The sequence below is a fragment of the Amblyomma maculatum genome, chromosome 1 (assembly GCF_055883805.1).
Source record: "Amblyomma maculatum isolate TAMU_Amacu chromosome 1, ASM5588380v1, whole genome shotgun sequence".
Lineage (NCBI taxonomy): Eukaryota > Metazoa > Arthropoda > Arachnida > Ixodida > Ixodidae > Amblyomma > Amblyomma maculatum.
In genome coordinates this window covers 207,383,255-207,401,829 of record NC_139344.1, presented here as the reverse complement: position 1 = coordinate 207,401,829, position 18,575 = coordinate 207,383,255, and the positions used below count along the sequence as shown (strand labels likewise).

Below are 18,575 nucleotides of genomic sequence, written 5' to 3'. Positions count from 1 at the left end.
GCGCGTGCAGACACCAGGTTCTTCGCTCAAACCGGGCTAGAAAAAAAAAAAAAAAAAAAAAGAAAAACCACAAGCAAAAAAAAAAAAAAAGAAAAGCCAGAACGAAAGTTGAGCACCCCAAAACCTTCTGCGATTGGCTGCCTCGCGAGCTGCTTCCGGGCGACACGCGAAATTTTCTAAAAACCCGGAAACTGAGCGACAGCGACGAGCGGCAATGCTTTGGCGGCCCTCAGCCTGTCGCGCGGCATGTCGCCGCGAATTGTCGCCTCATGCGGTTGGATATATGGTTGCTCCGCGCTGCTTCTCCCTTTGGCACGCATGAAGGCACGACTTATGTCGAGCGTGCCGCATTTTGTAATGGCGATAAAGACTACAAAAGGGAAAGGATATATATCATCATAGAAGCATTATCTGTCAGTTGCAAAAAAAGAAGAAAATATAGCCGCGTTGAATGGTTTTGCTGATGCGGGCAAAGAAACTGTCGCCAGCTTATAGGTCTACCGCTGCACATGGGCCGTCGAAACAAGACTGAAAATGTATTCTCTGGCCACCAGATTTGTGTATTTTCGGGTTTTCCTGCTTTATCTGGGGAAAAATTATACATGTGAGGGCTCTTTATCGCGAATAATGAAGTGTGGTTTGTGCAGGTGCTCTTCAACGTAGCAATTACCATTTATTGCGTAAAGTCAATAGTATTTAATTATTTACGTAAATAATGCCAGAAATTGAGAACAAAAACTTTTGTGGTGCTAAAAGTAACTGTCGGCATGTTAGTAACTAGCTTCTTTCTCCTGGCTCTGAAATGTCATCTTTTAGCCCTTGGATCAAATTAGCTGGAGTAAGCAGTATATGTGTACAAATGGTACACTCCCATATTTCAATCGACTTCGGATATCTCCGATGACTATAACACTCAAACTCACCGCTGCTCACACCGAATATTCTCATGATAATTACCTGACAGCCTTTTATTACGTTTAACAGGCTGGAAAATCATTATTCCTAGACAGAATTTTTTTCTTTGGCATAATTTCTATAGGACGCCTGAGGAAGGACAGCGTGCCCCTGAGTGACGTCCTGTTCGTGAGGGCCACGGCAGCAGTCAAGCGATGGCTCGTAACAGCGAAGGAATGGGACGACGGGCGCATAGAGCAAGGAAAAGTGACATCTTCAACTCAACCTAGAAGCTGAAAGCCGGGACAAATTGCTGTGAACCCTCCCAAACGTAATAAGTTGTTAGGAACGTTCTACTTTTTTATTATAGCGGTTTTGGACCTGTTTCAATTATTTAAGGAAAGCCAATAAAATGCTTTTTGACCTTTGTTCGTGCACGGGCTGTTTTAAGCTACATACGTATGGGTAGCCTTTCACCTAGCCGAAGGACATCGCCATTATATATTGCTCATGCCACAGAGTTATGCCACAAAAGCGGCGTCGACGCTATTGGAGAGGAGGAGAGGGTCCCGCGCTGTGCTGCGAGAGAGAAAAGGCACAGTGGCTGGTGGCGGCGACTGCTCGCCTGCAAAGGAGCGAGACAGAGAGAAATCTGGAGTAGCGGTCAGTAGGGAAGAGCTGAATGAGGTCCAGAAAGCAGACGGTCTATGCCAGCGGGTGCTGACAGAGCTTGCGAGTAGTGCAGCTTGCACCGGGAACGCTGAGGGCAAGTACGACGCGTATCTGCTGGGCAATGATGGTTTACTGTTCCGCTATATCCCCCGACTTGACGAGGAAGAGGCGATTACATCCCCTTTCCGAGTCGTGGTCCCGTGAAAGTTGCGAAAACGATTCCTCCGGTACTTTCATGACTCAGCGCTGGCAGGACACGGCAGCGGCAGTAAGACTTACAAGTTATGCCGTGTCGCGACCTGGCCAGATACATGAAAGGATGTGCTGGGTTACGCCCGTGCATGCCCTATTTGCCAGGTAGCTAAGCCTCGGGCGGGGAAGCCCGCTGGCATGATGAAGCAGGTAGTTAGCCACTACCCGTGGCAAGTGGTCGCGTGCGATATCATGGGACCCTTCCCTCGGTCTGAGCACGGAAACCAATTATCCTGGTAATAACGGATCACTATTCCAAGTGGGTTGAGGTATTTCCCCTTAGGAAGCTTGTGTCAGAACGGATTTGGGAGAAACTGTTGGAGACATTCAGTTGTTTCGGTTTCCCTTCCGACCTGATTACTGACAATGCTTCGTATTTCACAAGCAAAGTCTTTGTGGATTCGTGTCGGGCGCTTCACATCCGCCAGAGGAAAACGAGTCCTTACCACGCTCAGAGCAACATAACCGAGAGGGTGAATCGGAATGTTAAGAGTATGCTGGTGGCGACGCCCGAGCAGCACGGGGATTGGGACGTACGGCTCTCCGCACTGGCGTTTGCCACTAGAACAACCGTGAACAGGTCGGTGGGTATCTTACTTGAATTTTGGGAAAGAGATCGCTTTTCCGCTAGAGAATGCCCTACTTGACGCGGCGGGGACGGCGCCCCCTCCGCTTACGCAATACGCGGCAAAGCTCCGCGAGCGTCTTGAAGCAGCGCAGCGCGCGGCTCGTGAAAACCTCGATGTCGCGCGCATGGAGCAGGCGGATCAGTACAACAAAGGTCGTCGTCACGTCGGTTTCAACACGGGCAACTTGGTACTGAAAAGAACGCACCCGCTTAGTAACGCAGCGCCTGGTTTCGCCGCCGCGTTGCTAGCGCACAAGTGGGTTGGACCGTTAGAAGTTACGGCACGGACTACGCCGCTCACCTACCAGCTGCGGTTGTTGACGAGCGGTGAAACCGCCGGTCCGGTGCACGTCGCAGACTTGAAGACCTACCACCTTCGCAAGGACGATAAATGCGAAGTGGTGGAAGCTCAAGGTGATGCAGTGATTTCCCCCCCAAGTGCGTACAGATAGCAACCCGGTTCGCAACCGACGCTGCTAAACCTAAGGCCAAGGTAGTGCACTACTTCTTCTAACGTGTTTGCTTCTTTCAGAATGCATTCTGATAAGATTTTGCAGCAGCCAAAGGAACACCGTCGCTGGGGTCACCGTCAAGGAGGGGCCACTTAAACGAGGGGCACCCCCCTAGATTGTCCTGGTTTGTGGCCCATCATCATGACCAGCGCGGCCATGCTGGCCGTCTTCAAAGAGGCTTGCTTTGGAGCCCGCTGCCCAGGCTTGGAATACGGGCCTCGGGGAGACAGGCGTGCCCGGGGCCGAAACGCCTGCAGAAAAGGGGTTCCGGAGAATCTGGCACGGCGCCTCGTGGAAAGGGGTCGACAGAGATGTGAAGGAGCAGCTCCGGGCCGCTGCCGGACGTATAAGCGACCGAGCCCACAGCTGCGCTGTGACACCGAGGAAGTGGCCGCTGCCGGAGAGGGACCAGACGAAACAGTCCCGCCACGCCTGCTGTTTCCCTGCCGCCTGACGGACCGGCTGAGAGGGCATCCCGCCAGAACCAGGCGACAGGCCTGCATATTGGACGCCGACCCGGGCTCGGACATGCCCCGGCTGTTGCCGGACCCCGCGTCAAACATTGAGGGGGGGATGTGGTGGCCCTGCTCCACGTACGAGGCAGCGCAGCGCGCCAGCCACATTTGAAGGGCACGCTGCTTCCCGGCACTGCCTGTGCACTGTCCCACTGTCCCTTTTCCTCTCCCGCCGACGGGGAAACCGGTTCCCGCTTTTCTTGTTCCTGCTGCGCACTCCCTGGCTGCTCTCCCGACGACGACCCCCTGACCCCCCGGATACAGTGTACTAGTATTCTAGTTCACTATACCCCGGATCTGCCTGGACGGACCTGCCTGCCCTCTGTGGGATAAAGATGTTCGTTTCACGGCCCGCTACGTGTGTGTTTTGTGCCTCCCTCGGGCAGAGGAAACGTTCACATGGGTGCTAATAGACCTTTCCACAAATCGCAGCGCCACGCCATCCTCTGGCGGATCCGCGCAAAGTATGACGGGACACGGCCGGTCTCGAGGGAGAGAGAGAAGAAAGAAACGCGCTCTCCCTCGAGACCGGCCGTGGACGGGAGAACGGAGTAATTGCCACCCGCGTCGGCTGCTGGCAAACGTGTTCGCGTGCTGTGCCACTGCTTTCTGCCGTCGTACGTCTTCAAGTGCGCGTTGTTGATGCTTCCTTGCAAAATGTAGCAAGCCCCGGATTGCTTTGATGGCTAACTGCTAGTCTTTATGCAATTTTTTCGTGACTTTACAAACGAAAGCTTCACTACGCCATGCAAAGGAAAGGTCACTGAAGACAGGATCTGATTTAGGTGAAGGTAATTGTATTGTGTAATCGTTGCTATACCGTCACATCCTGGCTGCGTTCGCGGCTGGTTTTGCTGCTGTTAAGAACAAAAACATGGTATTATGCAGCCTAAAGGGGAACATACTCCAGGAAATATGGTCTTAATTTATTTGAATGTTGAGAATTTAAAAAAAAATATTGTACCTACAGGAGTCGAACACATGTCTAACAATTAAGTACGTGGTGTTAATCCATTGCGCCACAGAAGCGACGGGAAATGCGGTCTTTAAATGCACTCTCATTCAACGTACTGTTGTGCCCGGCCAAAGCCGCCCAGAAATTCAGCCGGACGCCGAACGTCTCCGGCGAACGCCTCCATCACAAAATCCGGATACTGCTCTGCAATGCACCTGGCACTGGAGGCGAGCCGTGCCAAGGGGAGAGAAGCGACGTTTTGAAGATGAGCTGAGCATACAGGCAGCTTGGCGCCGTGGCCCTGGCGGGACCAAGGAGGTTATATACCTCCTTGGGCGGGACCCTTTCTCTCCCCGCGGCATATTTGAAGCAAGAGCGCAGAAAGCTCTCCCATTGGCCCCGCGAAAGTGCTGCCGTCGGATTGTACCATTTGAGCGTCAACGGTTTCTCGGTTTACGGAGCCTCAAGTGCTTCAGCTCGAGACTCCCGAGTGAGAGTTCGTCACTAGCGTCCATCGGGAACAGTTCGCCCCCCGAGAGAGCGGACGCGGCGGAATCTCCCCGGCCGTCGCTGCACGAGAACAGTCGCGTATGGCTATGTTAGCTTTCGGCCCCAGAGCCGATCTCGTTGTGTAAATTGCCTGTAAATAGTGTGGAAGCGACCGGAAAGTCCGATGTTGCAAGGAGATGTATCACATAGCAACATGGAATGTAAGATCTATGACGCAAGGTAAACTGGATATCGTCAAGCGAGAAATGGACAGATTGAACATTGATATCTTGGGTATCAGCGAGCTCAAGTGGATCGGAATGGGAGAATTTAACTCCGGCGACCATTATGTCTTTTATTGTGGGCACGAATCCAAGAGAAGGAATGGGGTCGCTCTCGTAGTAAACAGAAGAATGGGTAAAGCAGTGCTAGCGTACAACCCCAAAAACGACCGAATGATTTCACTTCGGATCCAAGGTCACCCTCTCAACATAACAGTTATCCAAGTCTATGCACCGACCACTACTGCTGAAGAAGCTGACGTTGAGAGATTTTATGCGGACCTACAATGCCTTTTAGACCGCACCCCATCATCAGACGTCGTTTTTCTCGTAGGAGACTGGAATGCTAAGGTCGGGAGAGAAGAAATATCCGGAATTGTAGGCAAGTTCGGTCTTGGCGAGTCAAATGAAGCTGGACAGAGGCTAGTAGAGTTTTGTCAAGAAAACAACCTGACCACAGCGAATACTCGTTTTCAACAGCACAAGAGGCGCCTGTACACATGGACTTCACCGGACGGTCTGTACAGGAATCAGATCGATTATATTCTTTGCCGGCAGAGATGGAGAAGCGCCATACAAGCAGTAAAAACAAGGCCTGGGGCCGATTGTGGCACCGATCATCAGCTTCTTGTTGCCAAAATTAAGCTTCGATTGAGGAAAACGCAGAAAACTAGAAGGCCTTTCAGGTATAATCTGGATCAAGTTCCATTAGAATATGCTGTGGAAGTGAGGAATCGATTTCAAGAATTAGATCTAGAAGACAAAGAGCCCGAAGAGATGTGGACTGATGTTCGTGATATAATACAAGAAGTTGCTACTAAGGTAGTTCCAAAGCAAAAGAAATGCAAGAAAGCAAAATGGTTATCTGAAGAGGCTTTGCAAATAGCTGAGGAAAGGAGGATGGCAAAAGTTATGGGGGAAAGAGAAAGATACAAGGTTCTCAATGCGGATTTTCAGAAAATAGCAAGGAGAGATAAGAATGCCTTCCTGAACATACAGTGCCAAGCAGTTGAGGACAACAGCCAATTAAGGAACACAAGAGCTCTGTATAAGACAATCAAAGATATCAAAGGAAGCTTCTGTGCTAAGATGGGCGTGATAAAGGACAAACGAGGCAAGGACCTCACTGAAGCCGCAGAGATAAAGAAGAGGTGGCAGGAATACACAGAAGAACTGTACAAGAAGGACCCGAATGTGCAAACCCAACATAAGACGGTTGTGGTCACTGATCTCGAGCCGGGCATCCTGAAGAGTGAAGTTGAATGGGCCTTAGCCAGCCTTGCTAAGAACAAAGCTAGCGGAATTGATACAATTCCAGCTGAGTTGCTTCAAAACCTCAACCATGACGCTGTTAACATTCTGCATACATTATGTCAGAAGATTTGGACAACCCTGCAGTGGCCACAGGATTGGAGGAGGTCAGTTTACATCCCCATTCCAAAGAAAGGCAGTGCCAAAGATTGTTCCAACTACCGCACGATCGCGCTTATTTCGCATGCTAGCAAGGTGATGTTGAAAATCCTCCAAGGTAGGCTGCAGCAGTATGTGGATCGGGAGCTTCCGGACGTGCAAGCTGGGTTTCGCAAGGGCAGAGGAACTAGAGACCAAGTTGCCAACCTTCGCTGGATCATGGAAAAAGCAAGAAAGTTCCAGAAACCCATCTACTTCTGCTTTATTGACTATGCGAAAGCGTTTGACTGCGTAGATCACAGCAGATTGTGGCAAGCTCTCCAAGAGATGGGAGTTCCAATTCACCTCATCTGTCTCCTCAGGAACCTGTATGAAGGGCAAGAGGCCACAGTCAGAACTGGGCATGGTCTTACTGATTGGTTTCCGATTGAGAAAGGAGTGAGGCAAGGCTACATACTGTCGCCCTGCCTATTTAACCTATATGCAGAGTGCATCATGAGGAAGGCTGGTCTGGACGAGTCTTCAGCTGGAGTGAAGATTGCTGGAAAACGTATCAACAACCTTAGATATGCGGATGATACCGCTTTAATGGCAGAAAGTGAAGCGGAACTCAAGAGACTTCTGATGCGCGTACAAGAAGAGAGTGAGAAGTTTGGGCTTAAACTGAACATTAAAAAGACAAAGATCATGGCGTCTTGCCCTATCAAGTCCTGGAGCATCAAGGGACAAGAAGTGGAAGCTGTGACATATTTTCTCTTCTTGGGCTCCAAGATTACCTCGGAAGGAGACTGCAGCCATGAAATTAGGAGACGCCTGCTTCTGGGAAAGAGAGCAATGGTTAGCCTTGAGCGCCTAGTAAAGAGCAGAGACATTAGTCTGCCAACCAAGATCCGTATAACTCGTGCTATGGTCTTTCCAGTTGTGATGTATGGATGCGAGAGTTGGACTGTGAAAAAGGCTGACCGCCGAAGAATTGACGCGTTTGAATTGTGGTGCTGGCGAAGACTCTTGAGAGTTCCTTGGACTGCCAGAAGATGAAATCAGTCAATATTGTCGACCATAAACCCTGACTGCTCATTGGAGGGTCAAATTCTAAAGTTAAAGCTCAGCTACTTTGGTCATCTGATGAGAAGAGAGGAGTCGCTGGAGAAAGATTTGATGTTGGGAAAGGTTGAGGGTCGCCGGAGAAGGGGTAGGCAGCGAACGCGATGGTTAGATGGCATCCTCGAGGCACTGCAGATGAAATTATGTGATGTTAGGAAGATAGTGAGAGACCGGAAAGCGTGGCGTGACATGGTCAATAGGGTCACGAAGAGTCGGACACGACTGAGCGACTGAACTGAACTGAGTGTATAAAGCCTTTTGTTCATCTCACCAGCGCCGACTCGGATTCATCGCTACCGCCCAGGGAGCTGACAGCCCTCGTTCACAAAACGGGTGACGAGCGCTACGCAACCAACTCCTTGGCACAACCCTGTTGACGGTGGGCTACTGTGTGATAACCCCACCGGCACAACAGTACTAAAGATGGCGCGACGGACGCAACTGGCATGATCAGAGGATTGCTTGCAGGCAATTTTAATCCAGCCAATTATTTTATTGTGTATGCATTTTAGTATACGCTGCAATGTATACTCAAAAACATATAGAAGTTATTGACTTCCTTTTTGTTGTGTTTTAGTTTTTAGTGACGCCACCCGGCACTTTTGTTCCTGCAGTTTCTGCAGTGCGCGAACGCCGGACTCTTTTGTGTCGGCTGATGACCCGTGGATTTAGAACGCAACCCCTAACTGTACAACGCTATGCAAAGGAACGGTGGGCACAGTGTAATTAAAAGTAAACAGCGGGAAGCAGCAGCGCAGAAAGGACGCCGAGATGGCAGAGAAACGTTCGCCTGAGAACCGGCAGAGTTAGAGAGACGTGAGCGCGGTGGCGCTCCGCTTGCCCAGGGGGCTTTGCGCGGCCGCTTGGTGGCGCGGCGGAATTACTGGAAAGGTCTACCATTCAGCCTCACTGGCCTCACGTTGAGCGCCAGTTTGTGGGCGATTCCTCTGCCCGATGGAGACACAAGACACACATTGTGCAGCGGGTCGTGACACAAACATCTTTATCTCACCTAGGGCAGTCAGGGAGCGGGAAGCAGGAACCAGAAGAGGGCGCAAGGAGCCGGCGCGCCTCGTTTTATGGTCCGAGCCGGGACCAGTTTCCCCTTCGGCGGGAGAGGGAAAGGGGCAGTGCATCTGCAATTTGGTCCCCTCATCAAATGTACTTAATTCACGAAATTGAATCCATCCAGAATCGCGCTGCCCGTTTTATATCTTCAAATTATGACTTTCGTTTCAGCATCAGCAGTATTAAGACATCTCTCGGTACCAGCCATTTAGCCCTAAGACGCAACATTTCTCGCCTATGCCTGTTTCATAACCTGTACCACAACTTCCACCATCTCCGTGATTCTCTGTTAGTTCCACCATTGCGCACATCATCTCGTCTGTTCAACTTCATAAGCATCCAGCGCTTACATGGATCTACTAACGCCTTTAATAAGTCTTTTCTACCAGCCGCAATTCAAGAATGGAACCAGCTTCCCGAACACATTGTAACCGAACGTGAGCCTACTAGATTTAAAGAACGCTTGACATGTCATTTCACTTCATAACCGATTGTTTCCTCTTCCTTTTTATTTGCAGTGCCTCCTTCATTTGAATTGTTGTATTTGAGCATTTTGACTTTTTGTACCTATGTTTAGACCATGAACGATTGTTATCTTTATGTGTTACCTCCCCCCCCCCTTTATGTAATACTCCATCCGGGGCCTTTAAGGGTATAATAAATGATGATGATGATGATAGGGAGTGCCGGGAAGCGGCGCGCCCTTCAAATGTGGCTGGCGTGCTGCGCTATCTCGTGCGTGGAGCAGGGCCCCACAACCTGCAGCCATTACTAAAAATAATACTTGAGAAAATGGCCCAAAAAAGCAAACCTGAAATTTTCGTCGCCAGATGGGTCGTAAGATAGCCAACTTGGCGTCGAGTAGCCAACAACTGCAATCATGGTTGTCGGTCTAATGCTATCTAATGTTTGTAGCATTCTAGAACACTGTACTAAGTACTGAACCCAGGGACTCGAATTCAATGCCGGTGTGGTGCCAGTGCATGTAACAGAACCCCAGCTAGTCAACATTTCCGAAGCCATCCAGAACGCCTTCTCTAATAGTTAGAGTCACTCTGGGACGTTAAGCCCGGTTAACCATAATACATCAAACCGAACCAAACTAATGCGAGAAGATTTTCGCGGATTCGACCCCACGAACCAGTCTATAAGATGATGATTGCGGAACTACGCCGTTTACGTAATTGGTTCGCCGGCACGCTTAGGCGTTGATGTCAGAGTTTTGGTGCAAAATTATACCTTACGTGCACTGTTATATAGCAATGGAACAAATTTTGGATGTCTACAAATACTGTCAACGGCTATTTCCAAACAAAATGTAAAAAAAAAATAAGTGAAATTATGTTCTTAAGCTGTTGCCAAGAGGTTTTCTATGTTTCCTTGGCGGAGTATCAGCAGACTAAAAAACCTATTTTTTTTTTTTTGCTTGAGCGTCTGCAGAACTTCTCACTACATAAACATCTTGTAGACTTTAGAATATGCTTACGTAGACATTTGTGAGATGTTGTGCACGCCCTTCTTGTGTTTTGTGGATCCATCCATATTGGATAAACTGAGGTATTTCGGTTTGCTATCTTTGTCTCAACACGATGAGAAGGCACTGCGTGACAAACATGTTGCGTAATTTATGGCTCAGCTGACTAACAATCACTCACACTATAATATTGTCACGCGCCTTCGTAGAACGTCGACGGAAGATGAAGAACGGTCGGGTAGATCGGTGAAGAAGAAAGAAGAGCAAGGGCAGAGGAACGTTTGTACTCTTCGCCGCAGTCCTGTTTGTACCGATCCCTGTAAATAAACCCCCCGTGCGTACAAAGCACGTAACATCTTGGTGGAGGTGCTGGGTACGACCCCAGTACTTCTCGCCCGGCGTCTATATAAAAGCGTCTGGACCGAAGTGGAGAGTTTGAAGAGAAAATGAGTGGCTGTTTCCTCAAACAGGCACCTAATCTGAATTTTGAAGGCATTATCAAAGTGGAAGGGGGGGGGGGGGGGGCAGAAAGTTGTTAAGCGATTTGTCCGGAGCCTTCCACACTGCGGCGTCCCTCAAGTCCCTATATATAGACAACCCGGGATTATTTAACATGCTCTGACATCCTTAAGCACATGGAAGTTTTTATTCTTCGCCTCGATCAAACTACGGCCAATGCGGACGGGATAGAATCCGCGACCTTCTGATTAGCAGCCGAACTCCAAAATCACTGATGCACTGCGGCGGGTAATTAAAGGAACGAGTAATGATATACAGAGGTCGCGCTCATGGCTTCCTTGTGTAATTCGGCTCATCCTCTATGTGCCGAGGCGTCGCAACATACCGAACGCGTAGAGATGCATGCCCTCGGCGAGCAGTCTAATGGAAGGCGGTCGCAGAATTCTCACGAAGCGCCGCTGTCAATACACGTGCCGATTGGAGAGAAGCTTATCTGGCTCTCTGCCACAAGTAAGGAGCGGAATCTAGGATGACCCACCACGGGCCGCGGCGCTGATAGCCAGAAAGGTGTCGGGGCAAGGAGTATATAACCGCTGCGGAAGATAGCGTGGCCACAAGACGCTGCTGCGCCCCGCGGTGCCGCTGCTACGTGCCGCAATGTCTTTCGACCCGGAGACCAAAATCCTGCGCTCGGCGTATCCGCCCATGCCCATCCCAAAGGGCCTCACCTACAGCCGCCTCATGGTGAACGCTCTGGCCAAGCACGGAGATTTGGTCTGCCAGGTAGGCCCCACATCTCTGCGCCAGTATGAATGTACCGGCCAGTAACTGCACTGGAACGCTTATTTCACGTAAGGTCTACACGCGAGCGATTTTGTCGTAGTCTGTTGCAAGACGCTCAGAACTGCTCTGCGCGAACGTGGGACGATTTACCGAGTGCAGCGCAAGCACTCGCCTTGTATGGTCCGTGCTGTGTAATGTGCGGAGAGATTCGTTCGAGTGGAAAGTAGTCTCGTGAAATTAGATACAGTAGAACGCAAATTGCGCCGTAATAACTGTGTGTGACATAAATGGCAAGTGCGTCGTTGCACCTGCACTCTATACCGGCCTTTCACATGTGTCAAGTGGAGATAACCTCGCCCGTAGCTAGTGTTCGCGCAGACTTAGTTTTTTGTGAAGCTCAAACGCTTACATTTCCTTCTCGAATCTCTTGACCTGGTCTGCGTCTTATCTACATGCAAATCGAGCAAGTGTAGGCTCTCGAGTACGAGCGCCGATTGCTGACTGTAGCCATCTCTTGTGGTGTGCCTGTGCGATAAACCACGACTACTTTACGTGCATTATAGGCCTCCGACCACTGAAGCTTTTAATTTTCTTTTTGGGGCAAGGTTGGATATACGATCGACGTTTTCTTTTCCGCGATGGATGACGGGTGGCGCACATATATTGTGATCACATAAATCAAGTATGCGTGATCGCAGGATCAAGAACGAAGTCCATTAGCAGCGAAGCAGTATACATTTGACGGTTATACAACAAACACATTCTTATGAAAACGGCGCATGCAGCTGAAAAGTGAAATAAGCACTGACTGACAAAACATGTTTGCATACGACCTCCTTCATATACCATTTTTAAATGCTGCAGTACCACGCACGATATGCATGAACGAAAATGATTATATGATATATTGCCTTTGCTAGATAAGAGATATGTTGTACTATAGTCAGATACAACTAAAAAACAGTAGTTGCTAACTATGGACAATGGCACGAAGCGTGTGCATTATTCCGCCGCTGAAAAGGAAACGGAATCACTTTTTCATTTTTGACTATATCGAACAAGCCAGAGAGTCGGAGGAGTTAAAATTATCGAGCTTATAATTTGGTCTGACGGTTAGCTTTCTATGTAACCACAAAAGCATTAACAGCAAACTACTTTCCTGTATCGCTAGGAACATTATTCGAACACATGTTGAGAAGGCTACAACCACCTCTAGAAACCATGTTTTTTCGCGCGCACTCAACACGGCTTCTGACCGAACCTGTCAGCACATGACATATTACTCCGCCTAAAAAGAACCATACTGAATAAACAGACGAACAAACACGCTAACCGGTCAATATTGGGGATAGACATACACAAAGCCTTCGATAATGTTAGCCACGACTATATCCTATCCACTCTGGCCACAACAAACTGTGGCATGTGTACCTGGAAATATGTACAGACAATCCTCTCCCAGCTCACAGTGACTGTGACGCTAGGATCTCTTACATCACCCGCACTGCATCTGCTCAACCGCGGCACAACGCAAAGATAAGTAATATTCCCCCTATTTTCAACATCTCCACCACTTTGTTCGCTAAACTACTTGCAGATATTTCAAACTTCCACCATGCATATGCTGATGATATTACACTGCCGTCCATCAACGAAGCACCAAGCCAAGTACGGGACACTTTATAATCAGTAACCAATGCCATACAATAACCTACACGTGTACTCGTCACGTGACAGCATTTTTTTTTAAGGCCTATATATAGGGCGGCGTAAGTCGTGGCATGATAGAAACAACGTAGCTACCTGTTTTTCGAAAGGATCTGCAACTTTTGCATTGAGACTTTTTCTCTCATGCCAATAATTTAAAAAATAACTCATTAGTCTTTAATAATCAATCAATTGTAGTGAACGAAAAAATACTGTAGGTTAGCATATGCGACTCTGAATAGCTCTGAATTGGTTTCGCTGTGCTATAGAGCTAACCGTATTTTTTTTAAAACTTGATCCAAGTTAGCTGGGACACCCTTATAAGGCCTCGTCTGTGCGACCGAACAATCCGAGCTGCTCATAATAAAGCCACCCACTCCCCGATACTACCACACAAACAAACCTTGACAACACACTCATACCAAGATTTACACCATCTACATAGCCTATACATATAGCAAGACATCCAAGCGACGCATACCATACATCTCCTATGGACTAATATCAGCCAAATAACACGCGTCATTATACCTGTCTCCAAACACATTCACGGTCTTAAAACGATACCTTGCGCATAACAGACGCATTAATCACCAGTAGACTGGAATACCATCTACCGCATCACAATCTCTACCCCATCACAAACACAGTTAACGAAGCTCAACATCCACCTCACTCAGGCAACACTGACAGCCCTATCCAGCCCAAGTATCCAATCCATGGAGGAAGGAAAGAACTTAGGAGAAGCCCTGACGTCACTTTTTTAAAGCCGGCATGGCCGCGCCTCGACCGGACGCTGCAATGCCTCTCCTCCTCCTTTACCCTCCGCATTTTCTATATGCGCGACGCTCACGTATCTCGGGCCCTTAGCAACGCTGTTGCTAGTGGCCCGAGTTTTCATAGCAACAGCGATGCCGTTGCTAATGGCCCGACTTGACTAACCATAAATTTTGACGTCACTTCCGCCACACTTTCTCCAATGCATTGGGAATGGCAAGGGCCTCTCCTAAGTTGTTTCCTTCCTCCATGATCCAATCCAATATCGGCTCTCAAAAACATCACAAACAAACGTCACCAGCACGGCACTGACTCACCTGGATGTGCACATGCCCATAGGTTGACTGCTGGCGTCGGATGACCATCGCGAGAGAGAGAGAGATCCGATGCGACCGAGCAAAGGAGCTGGCGCCGAAAGAACTAAGACAACCGGGAACATATTTAAATAGTGCGTCGAGAGGAAACGTTGTAGGCTGGTGCCGAGTTTGCATTGGCAATAGTGCCTAGAATACACCGGCGGCGGCGTAGCAAGAACACTCGGCGGCTCCTCGCCGATCTCTCAGTGCACACTGTTAAGCCCGTTCGGCCCGATCAGAGAAAAATGAAACTTTAAATCCATATGCACTGCGCTCATTTGTTTTCTTTTTTTTTTTCTGGCTGGAAAAATTTGTCTTCACCATTTTGAATTTCGGTGCCGTTCTTTTAGTGCATTTTGAATTTCGGTGCCTGTAATTTTGGCTTTTGAGGGGGGGGGGGGGGGTGCTCGGAATTTTATGGTATTCAGTCAGTAAAGTAAGCTCAAACATCCACCGGACTTCACTTACTGAGAACGTCAAATACCAAGACCACCAAGCTGATAACCCTCATCACTCACTTACTAAGCAACAAACACCTGAAACCACTTCGTCGAAACATGAGCCCAGACTGTCACAATGGACACAAGTCACGTGCCACCTGACAAAATAATTCAGGACATCCTTTACACCGACGTAACACTGCACCCCTATATCCCAGACACCCACACAGCTTCCTTTCTAGACACTGGCACTATCAATTTGTCGCAAAACTGCGAACAATGAACATCACTGAGGCAGAATGCCAAGCCATATCCATGTCTGTATAACATATCTGCACATTGCACACACACCACACAACATATTAGGAAAGGTAAAGGAGTGCATAAAAGGTACACAGACGTAGAAAGTGAAGACGAGCGCTTGTCCTCTTTCCTTTCTACGTCGTGTACATTTTTTGCGCTCTTGTATCTTCCTGAATATGAAACACGCCAAGCTGCAACTGTACAGACTTCCAAGCTGTGTACAGTCTCTACCGTAAAAGGCACCGTTCCTGCATCTTGAGCTCGAGTATAATCGACGCTACCAGCAACACAGCAACCAATCACCGTCACAATGGGCCCATAGACATGGGGGCATTCGCGGAAATGGTCGCGTATATGCGATGCCGCAAACTTAGCTTCACAGCCATACACTCACATTCAAACCAACTTCTCGACTCTATACCGCACCATCATGCAGCTCATACTCGCATCGTATACCCCATCCCCGCTCCACACTATAGGCGACTTAGAATGGAGACAGCTTCAAACCAACTCATTCCCCTCTCCACAGTCTGCCAATTTGTCCATGCCACCCTGTTTCCTACACATTGTACCGCTTGCGAAGCCAGCCCTCCTACATTCTACCACTTCATATCGAAATGTTCGCACCCGATCAGCGGCCCATCCGTCCACTCCTTCACCCCAATCTCTATATGGAGGCCTCGCCAGGCTAGAGGGGAAGGCCAAAGGGCAAACACGATAAGCACATTCGTGACCCGCATTTACTGCAATTATATTAATTAATTAATTAATTAATTAATTGATTGATGATTGATTGATTGAATGATTGATTGACTGTCGCGCAGCCTAACACAGTCAGTAAATCAGACATAGATATGGGACATATGTAGGCTGGCACGTAACCCGGAAGTGCCTCCCATGCGAACCTGTGCCTAAGACAAGTAGAGAAAAACGGCAAATGAACTGTCCCTCCGTTGAAATGAGAATGACTGCGATTTTCAGCGGCTCTCTGTGTTAAGGTGTCTGAAAAAATTTTTCCAGAGAGCGCATGGCATCGTTGTCTCGAACAGTCCTGAACGTCACACCAGCGGTTGCGCGTGGTCGCGATCCTTAAAAACAATCCAGCTTCGTGCTGCCAGCATGTAAGGACGATAGCTTGCTCCGCGAGACGATTAAGAGGTGCTACGTTCGCGCGCCGGCAGTGATAAACAAGAAACACTTTTTGAAAAAAAAAAAAAAAAGTGGACATAACAAAGCATCGTGGAAATATCCTGCAAATGCTGCGTCGAAGGTACTGATACACGGCAACTGGTCTGAGAAAACATAAATGATGTTTCACGTAACTTTAGCCAAGGAGAAAAAAAAAGCAGTGCACCGCGGCTGGGTGAAACCATCCAGATATCATTTGCCGCCATGTAGTATTGGTCAGCATTTCTATATTGGTTTTAATTGGTTAATAAATTAATATAAATGATGCAAACATTTAAATTATAAGTATAGGGCCAAACGCGTTTTATTAAGTATAGAGTGGGGCTCAGAAGCAACATGCCCAGCTTTTTCAACCGACGCGTGTGAAAACACTAATCCGAAGGGTCACAAAATAGCAAAATCGTCTAGCGCTTGTGCCGTCGTTTTGACTGGCAAAGCTACTTCGGGAGGTACCACGTGGCCTCGCGCGGGTAACTAAAACTGCTATAGCGGCTCCAAAGCTCGCCAGTCTCCCCGACGGGTGCATTTTTTTGTCCGGCATTTAAAGAAAGCCTCGAAATATTATAAACACCATAAAACAGTCTCTCTTGCGCGTTTGTATTCGCTGCCCTCCGCATTTTGAATCTACAAAAAGTGTTTCGTAATAGCATAGTTTTGGAATAGCCTCAACACGTTCTGCCGAGACATGGAAAGTGCTGACCTTGATCGGCAGTATATATGTGATAGGGAGGCCACTTCCAGCCAATTCAGACACACGGCCGTTTTTAAATGCCAGAAAAATCGGCACGTGAGAGGCACGTTGGTAGAAAAAACTGCAACGGTCATTTCTGAACCCCGTCTACATCTTAATGAAACGCACTTGGCCCTGAATTGTATAATAAACTGTTTGCATAATTCATCTTGTGGATGTGTTTAGCATATTATATTACCACAGAAAGCACTAATTTATAAGCGTACCAATTTAAACGCTTAAATTAACTTCTAAACAAGTCGTTTTAGGGTGGCCATTGTATTTGCAGAATTCAAACGCGCTCTCCATATACCCCCAATGTATTAATAAATACGACTAGAGAAAAATAACAGTGCCCGCAGGATGGTGCTGAATTGTCGGCGCACCTCAAACCCGAACTAAATAGGCGAAGAGCGTCTGTGAGTTCATTAGGGCTATTTTTTTTTAACCTACACCAGCTACACTAGTGTAGCAAAAAACAATTGGAGGTATAAACCAATACCAATCTGTGACGTAAGCGCAATGCGGTGGCGCTTCTGTCGCCAGGCTGGGCCGGTTGGGGGTGAAAACTAGGCTTAGCGCCCATAGGAATACATTGACCCGAAAAATTTCAAAGCAATTTTCTAATTTCACGGCGCACCTATGATCTCGTTATTCAGTACAGAGTAACCATGAACATCCTAGAACAGATCACGAAAGTATGAAATCTCATTAACGAGGCGAACTATTTTTAAAATACCGCGAAACGTATGCGGGTGCGAGTTGGGAGGGCGACCCATAGAAACACATGTAAACACAACTTACCGCAACATTTTACTCGGTTCAGCAGCGTTGAACCCTTCTCATTTCTTGGTGAACGTCTTGTATCACGTAGAAGAACGGCTGATTGGGCGAGTTGGTGAACCATGATGGACAGTGATGTATATTGCGCAAAAAGACGAGACAGATAGAAAGAAAAAATGAAAGAAATAAAATTGCAGTTGTGCCTTATATACATGCATTATCACATCGGTTTAAAAAAGTAGGCGCAAAATATGGCGTACAGGTGTTGTTTTCAGCCCCTAATAAGATTGGCAAGGTAGGTGCAGCGGTTCAAAGAAAGCTGGGGGGCACAAGAAGTAAGAACAGATGCCAGGTCAATCACGCCAAGAGTTTCATTAGTTGTAGGATGGGTGTAGTATACCAAATACCATTGTCCTGTGGCCGTACGTATATTGGGCAGACAGGCCGTTGCATCAACATTAGGCTGATGGAGCATGCGCAGTCCTTAAAAAAGAATGAAACAAACTTAGCAAAACATTGTAACGCGTGTGAGTGTGTACCTTTCTTTGTTGATACTAATATATTATTTCTTCTTAAAGACCAGACTACTCGAGAAATCGCCGAGGCGTTCCATATTAACCGAAAGGAAAATGTTTGTGTTAGTAAAACATCCGTCGCATTGACAGAAAAAGAGATGACCATGCTGCACAATCGATAGTGCGTCGGCAGTTTTCACCACGTGCGTGTGATGGGGGGGAGTTTTACATGTCTTGATATAGATTTTTATACATTTTTGACTATGCGCATGTGTGTGTA

At 48.0% G+C, this 18,575-nt stretch overlaps 1 protein-coding gene across 1 annotated transcript in view; it reads left to right on the top strand.

Annotated features, from left to right (window-relative positions):
• The first annotated feature begins 11,329 nt into the window (after positions 1 to 11,329).
• The window catches only part of LOC146205445 (luciferin 4-monooxygenase-like), a 51,501-nt gene continuing 44,255 nt past the window's right edge, over positions 11,330 to 18,575 (top strand). Inside the window, exon 1 of the mRNA XM_084586919.1 lies at positions 11,330 to 11,496. Coding sequence (XP_084443045.1) covers positions 11,371 to 11,496 — 126 coding nt within the window. The 5' untranslated portion in view covers positions 11,330 to 11,370. The remainder of the gene's footprint in view (positions 11,497 to 18,575) is intronic.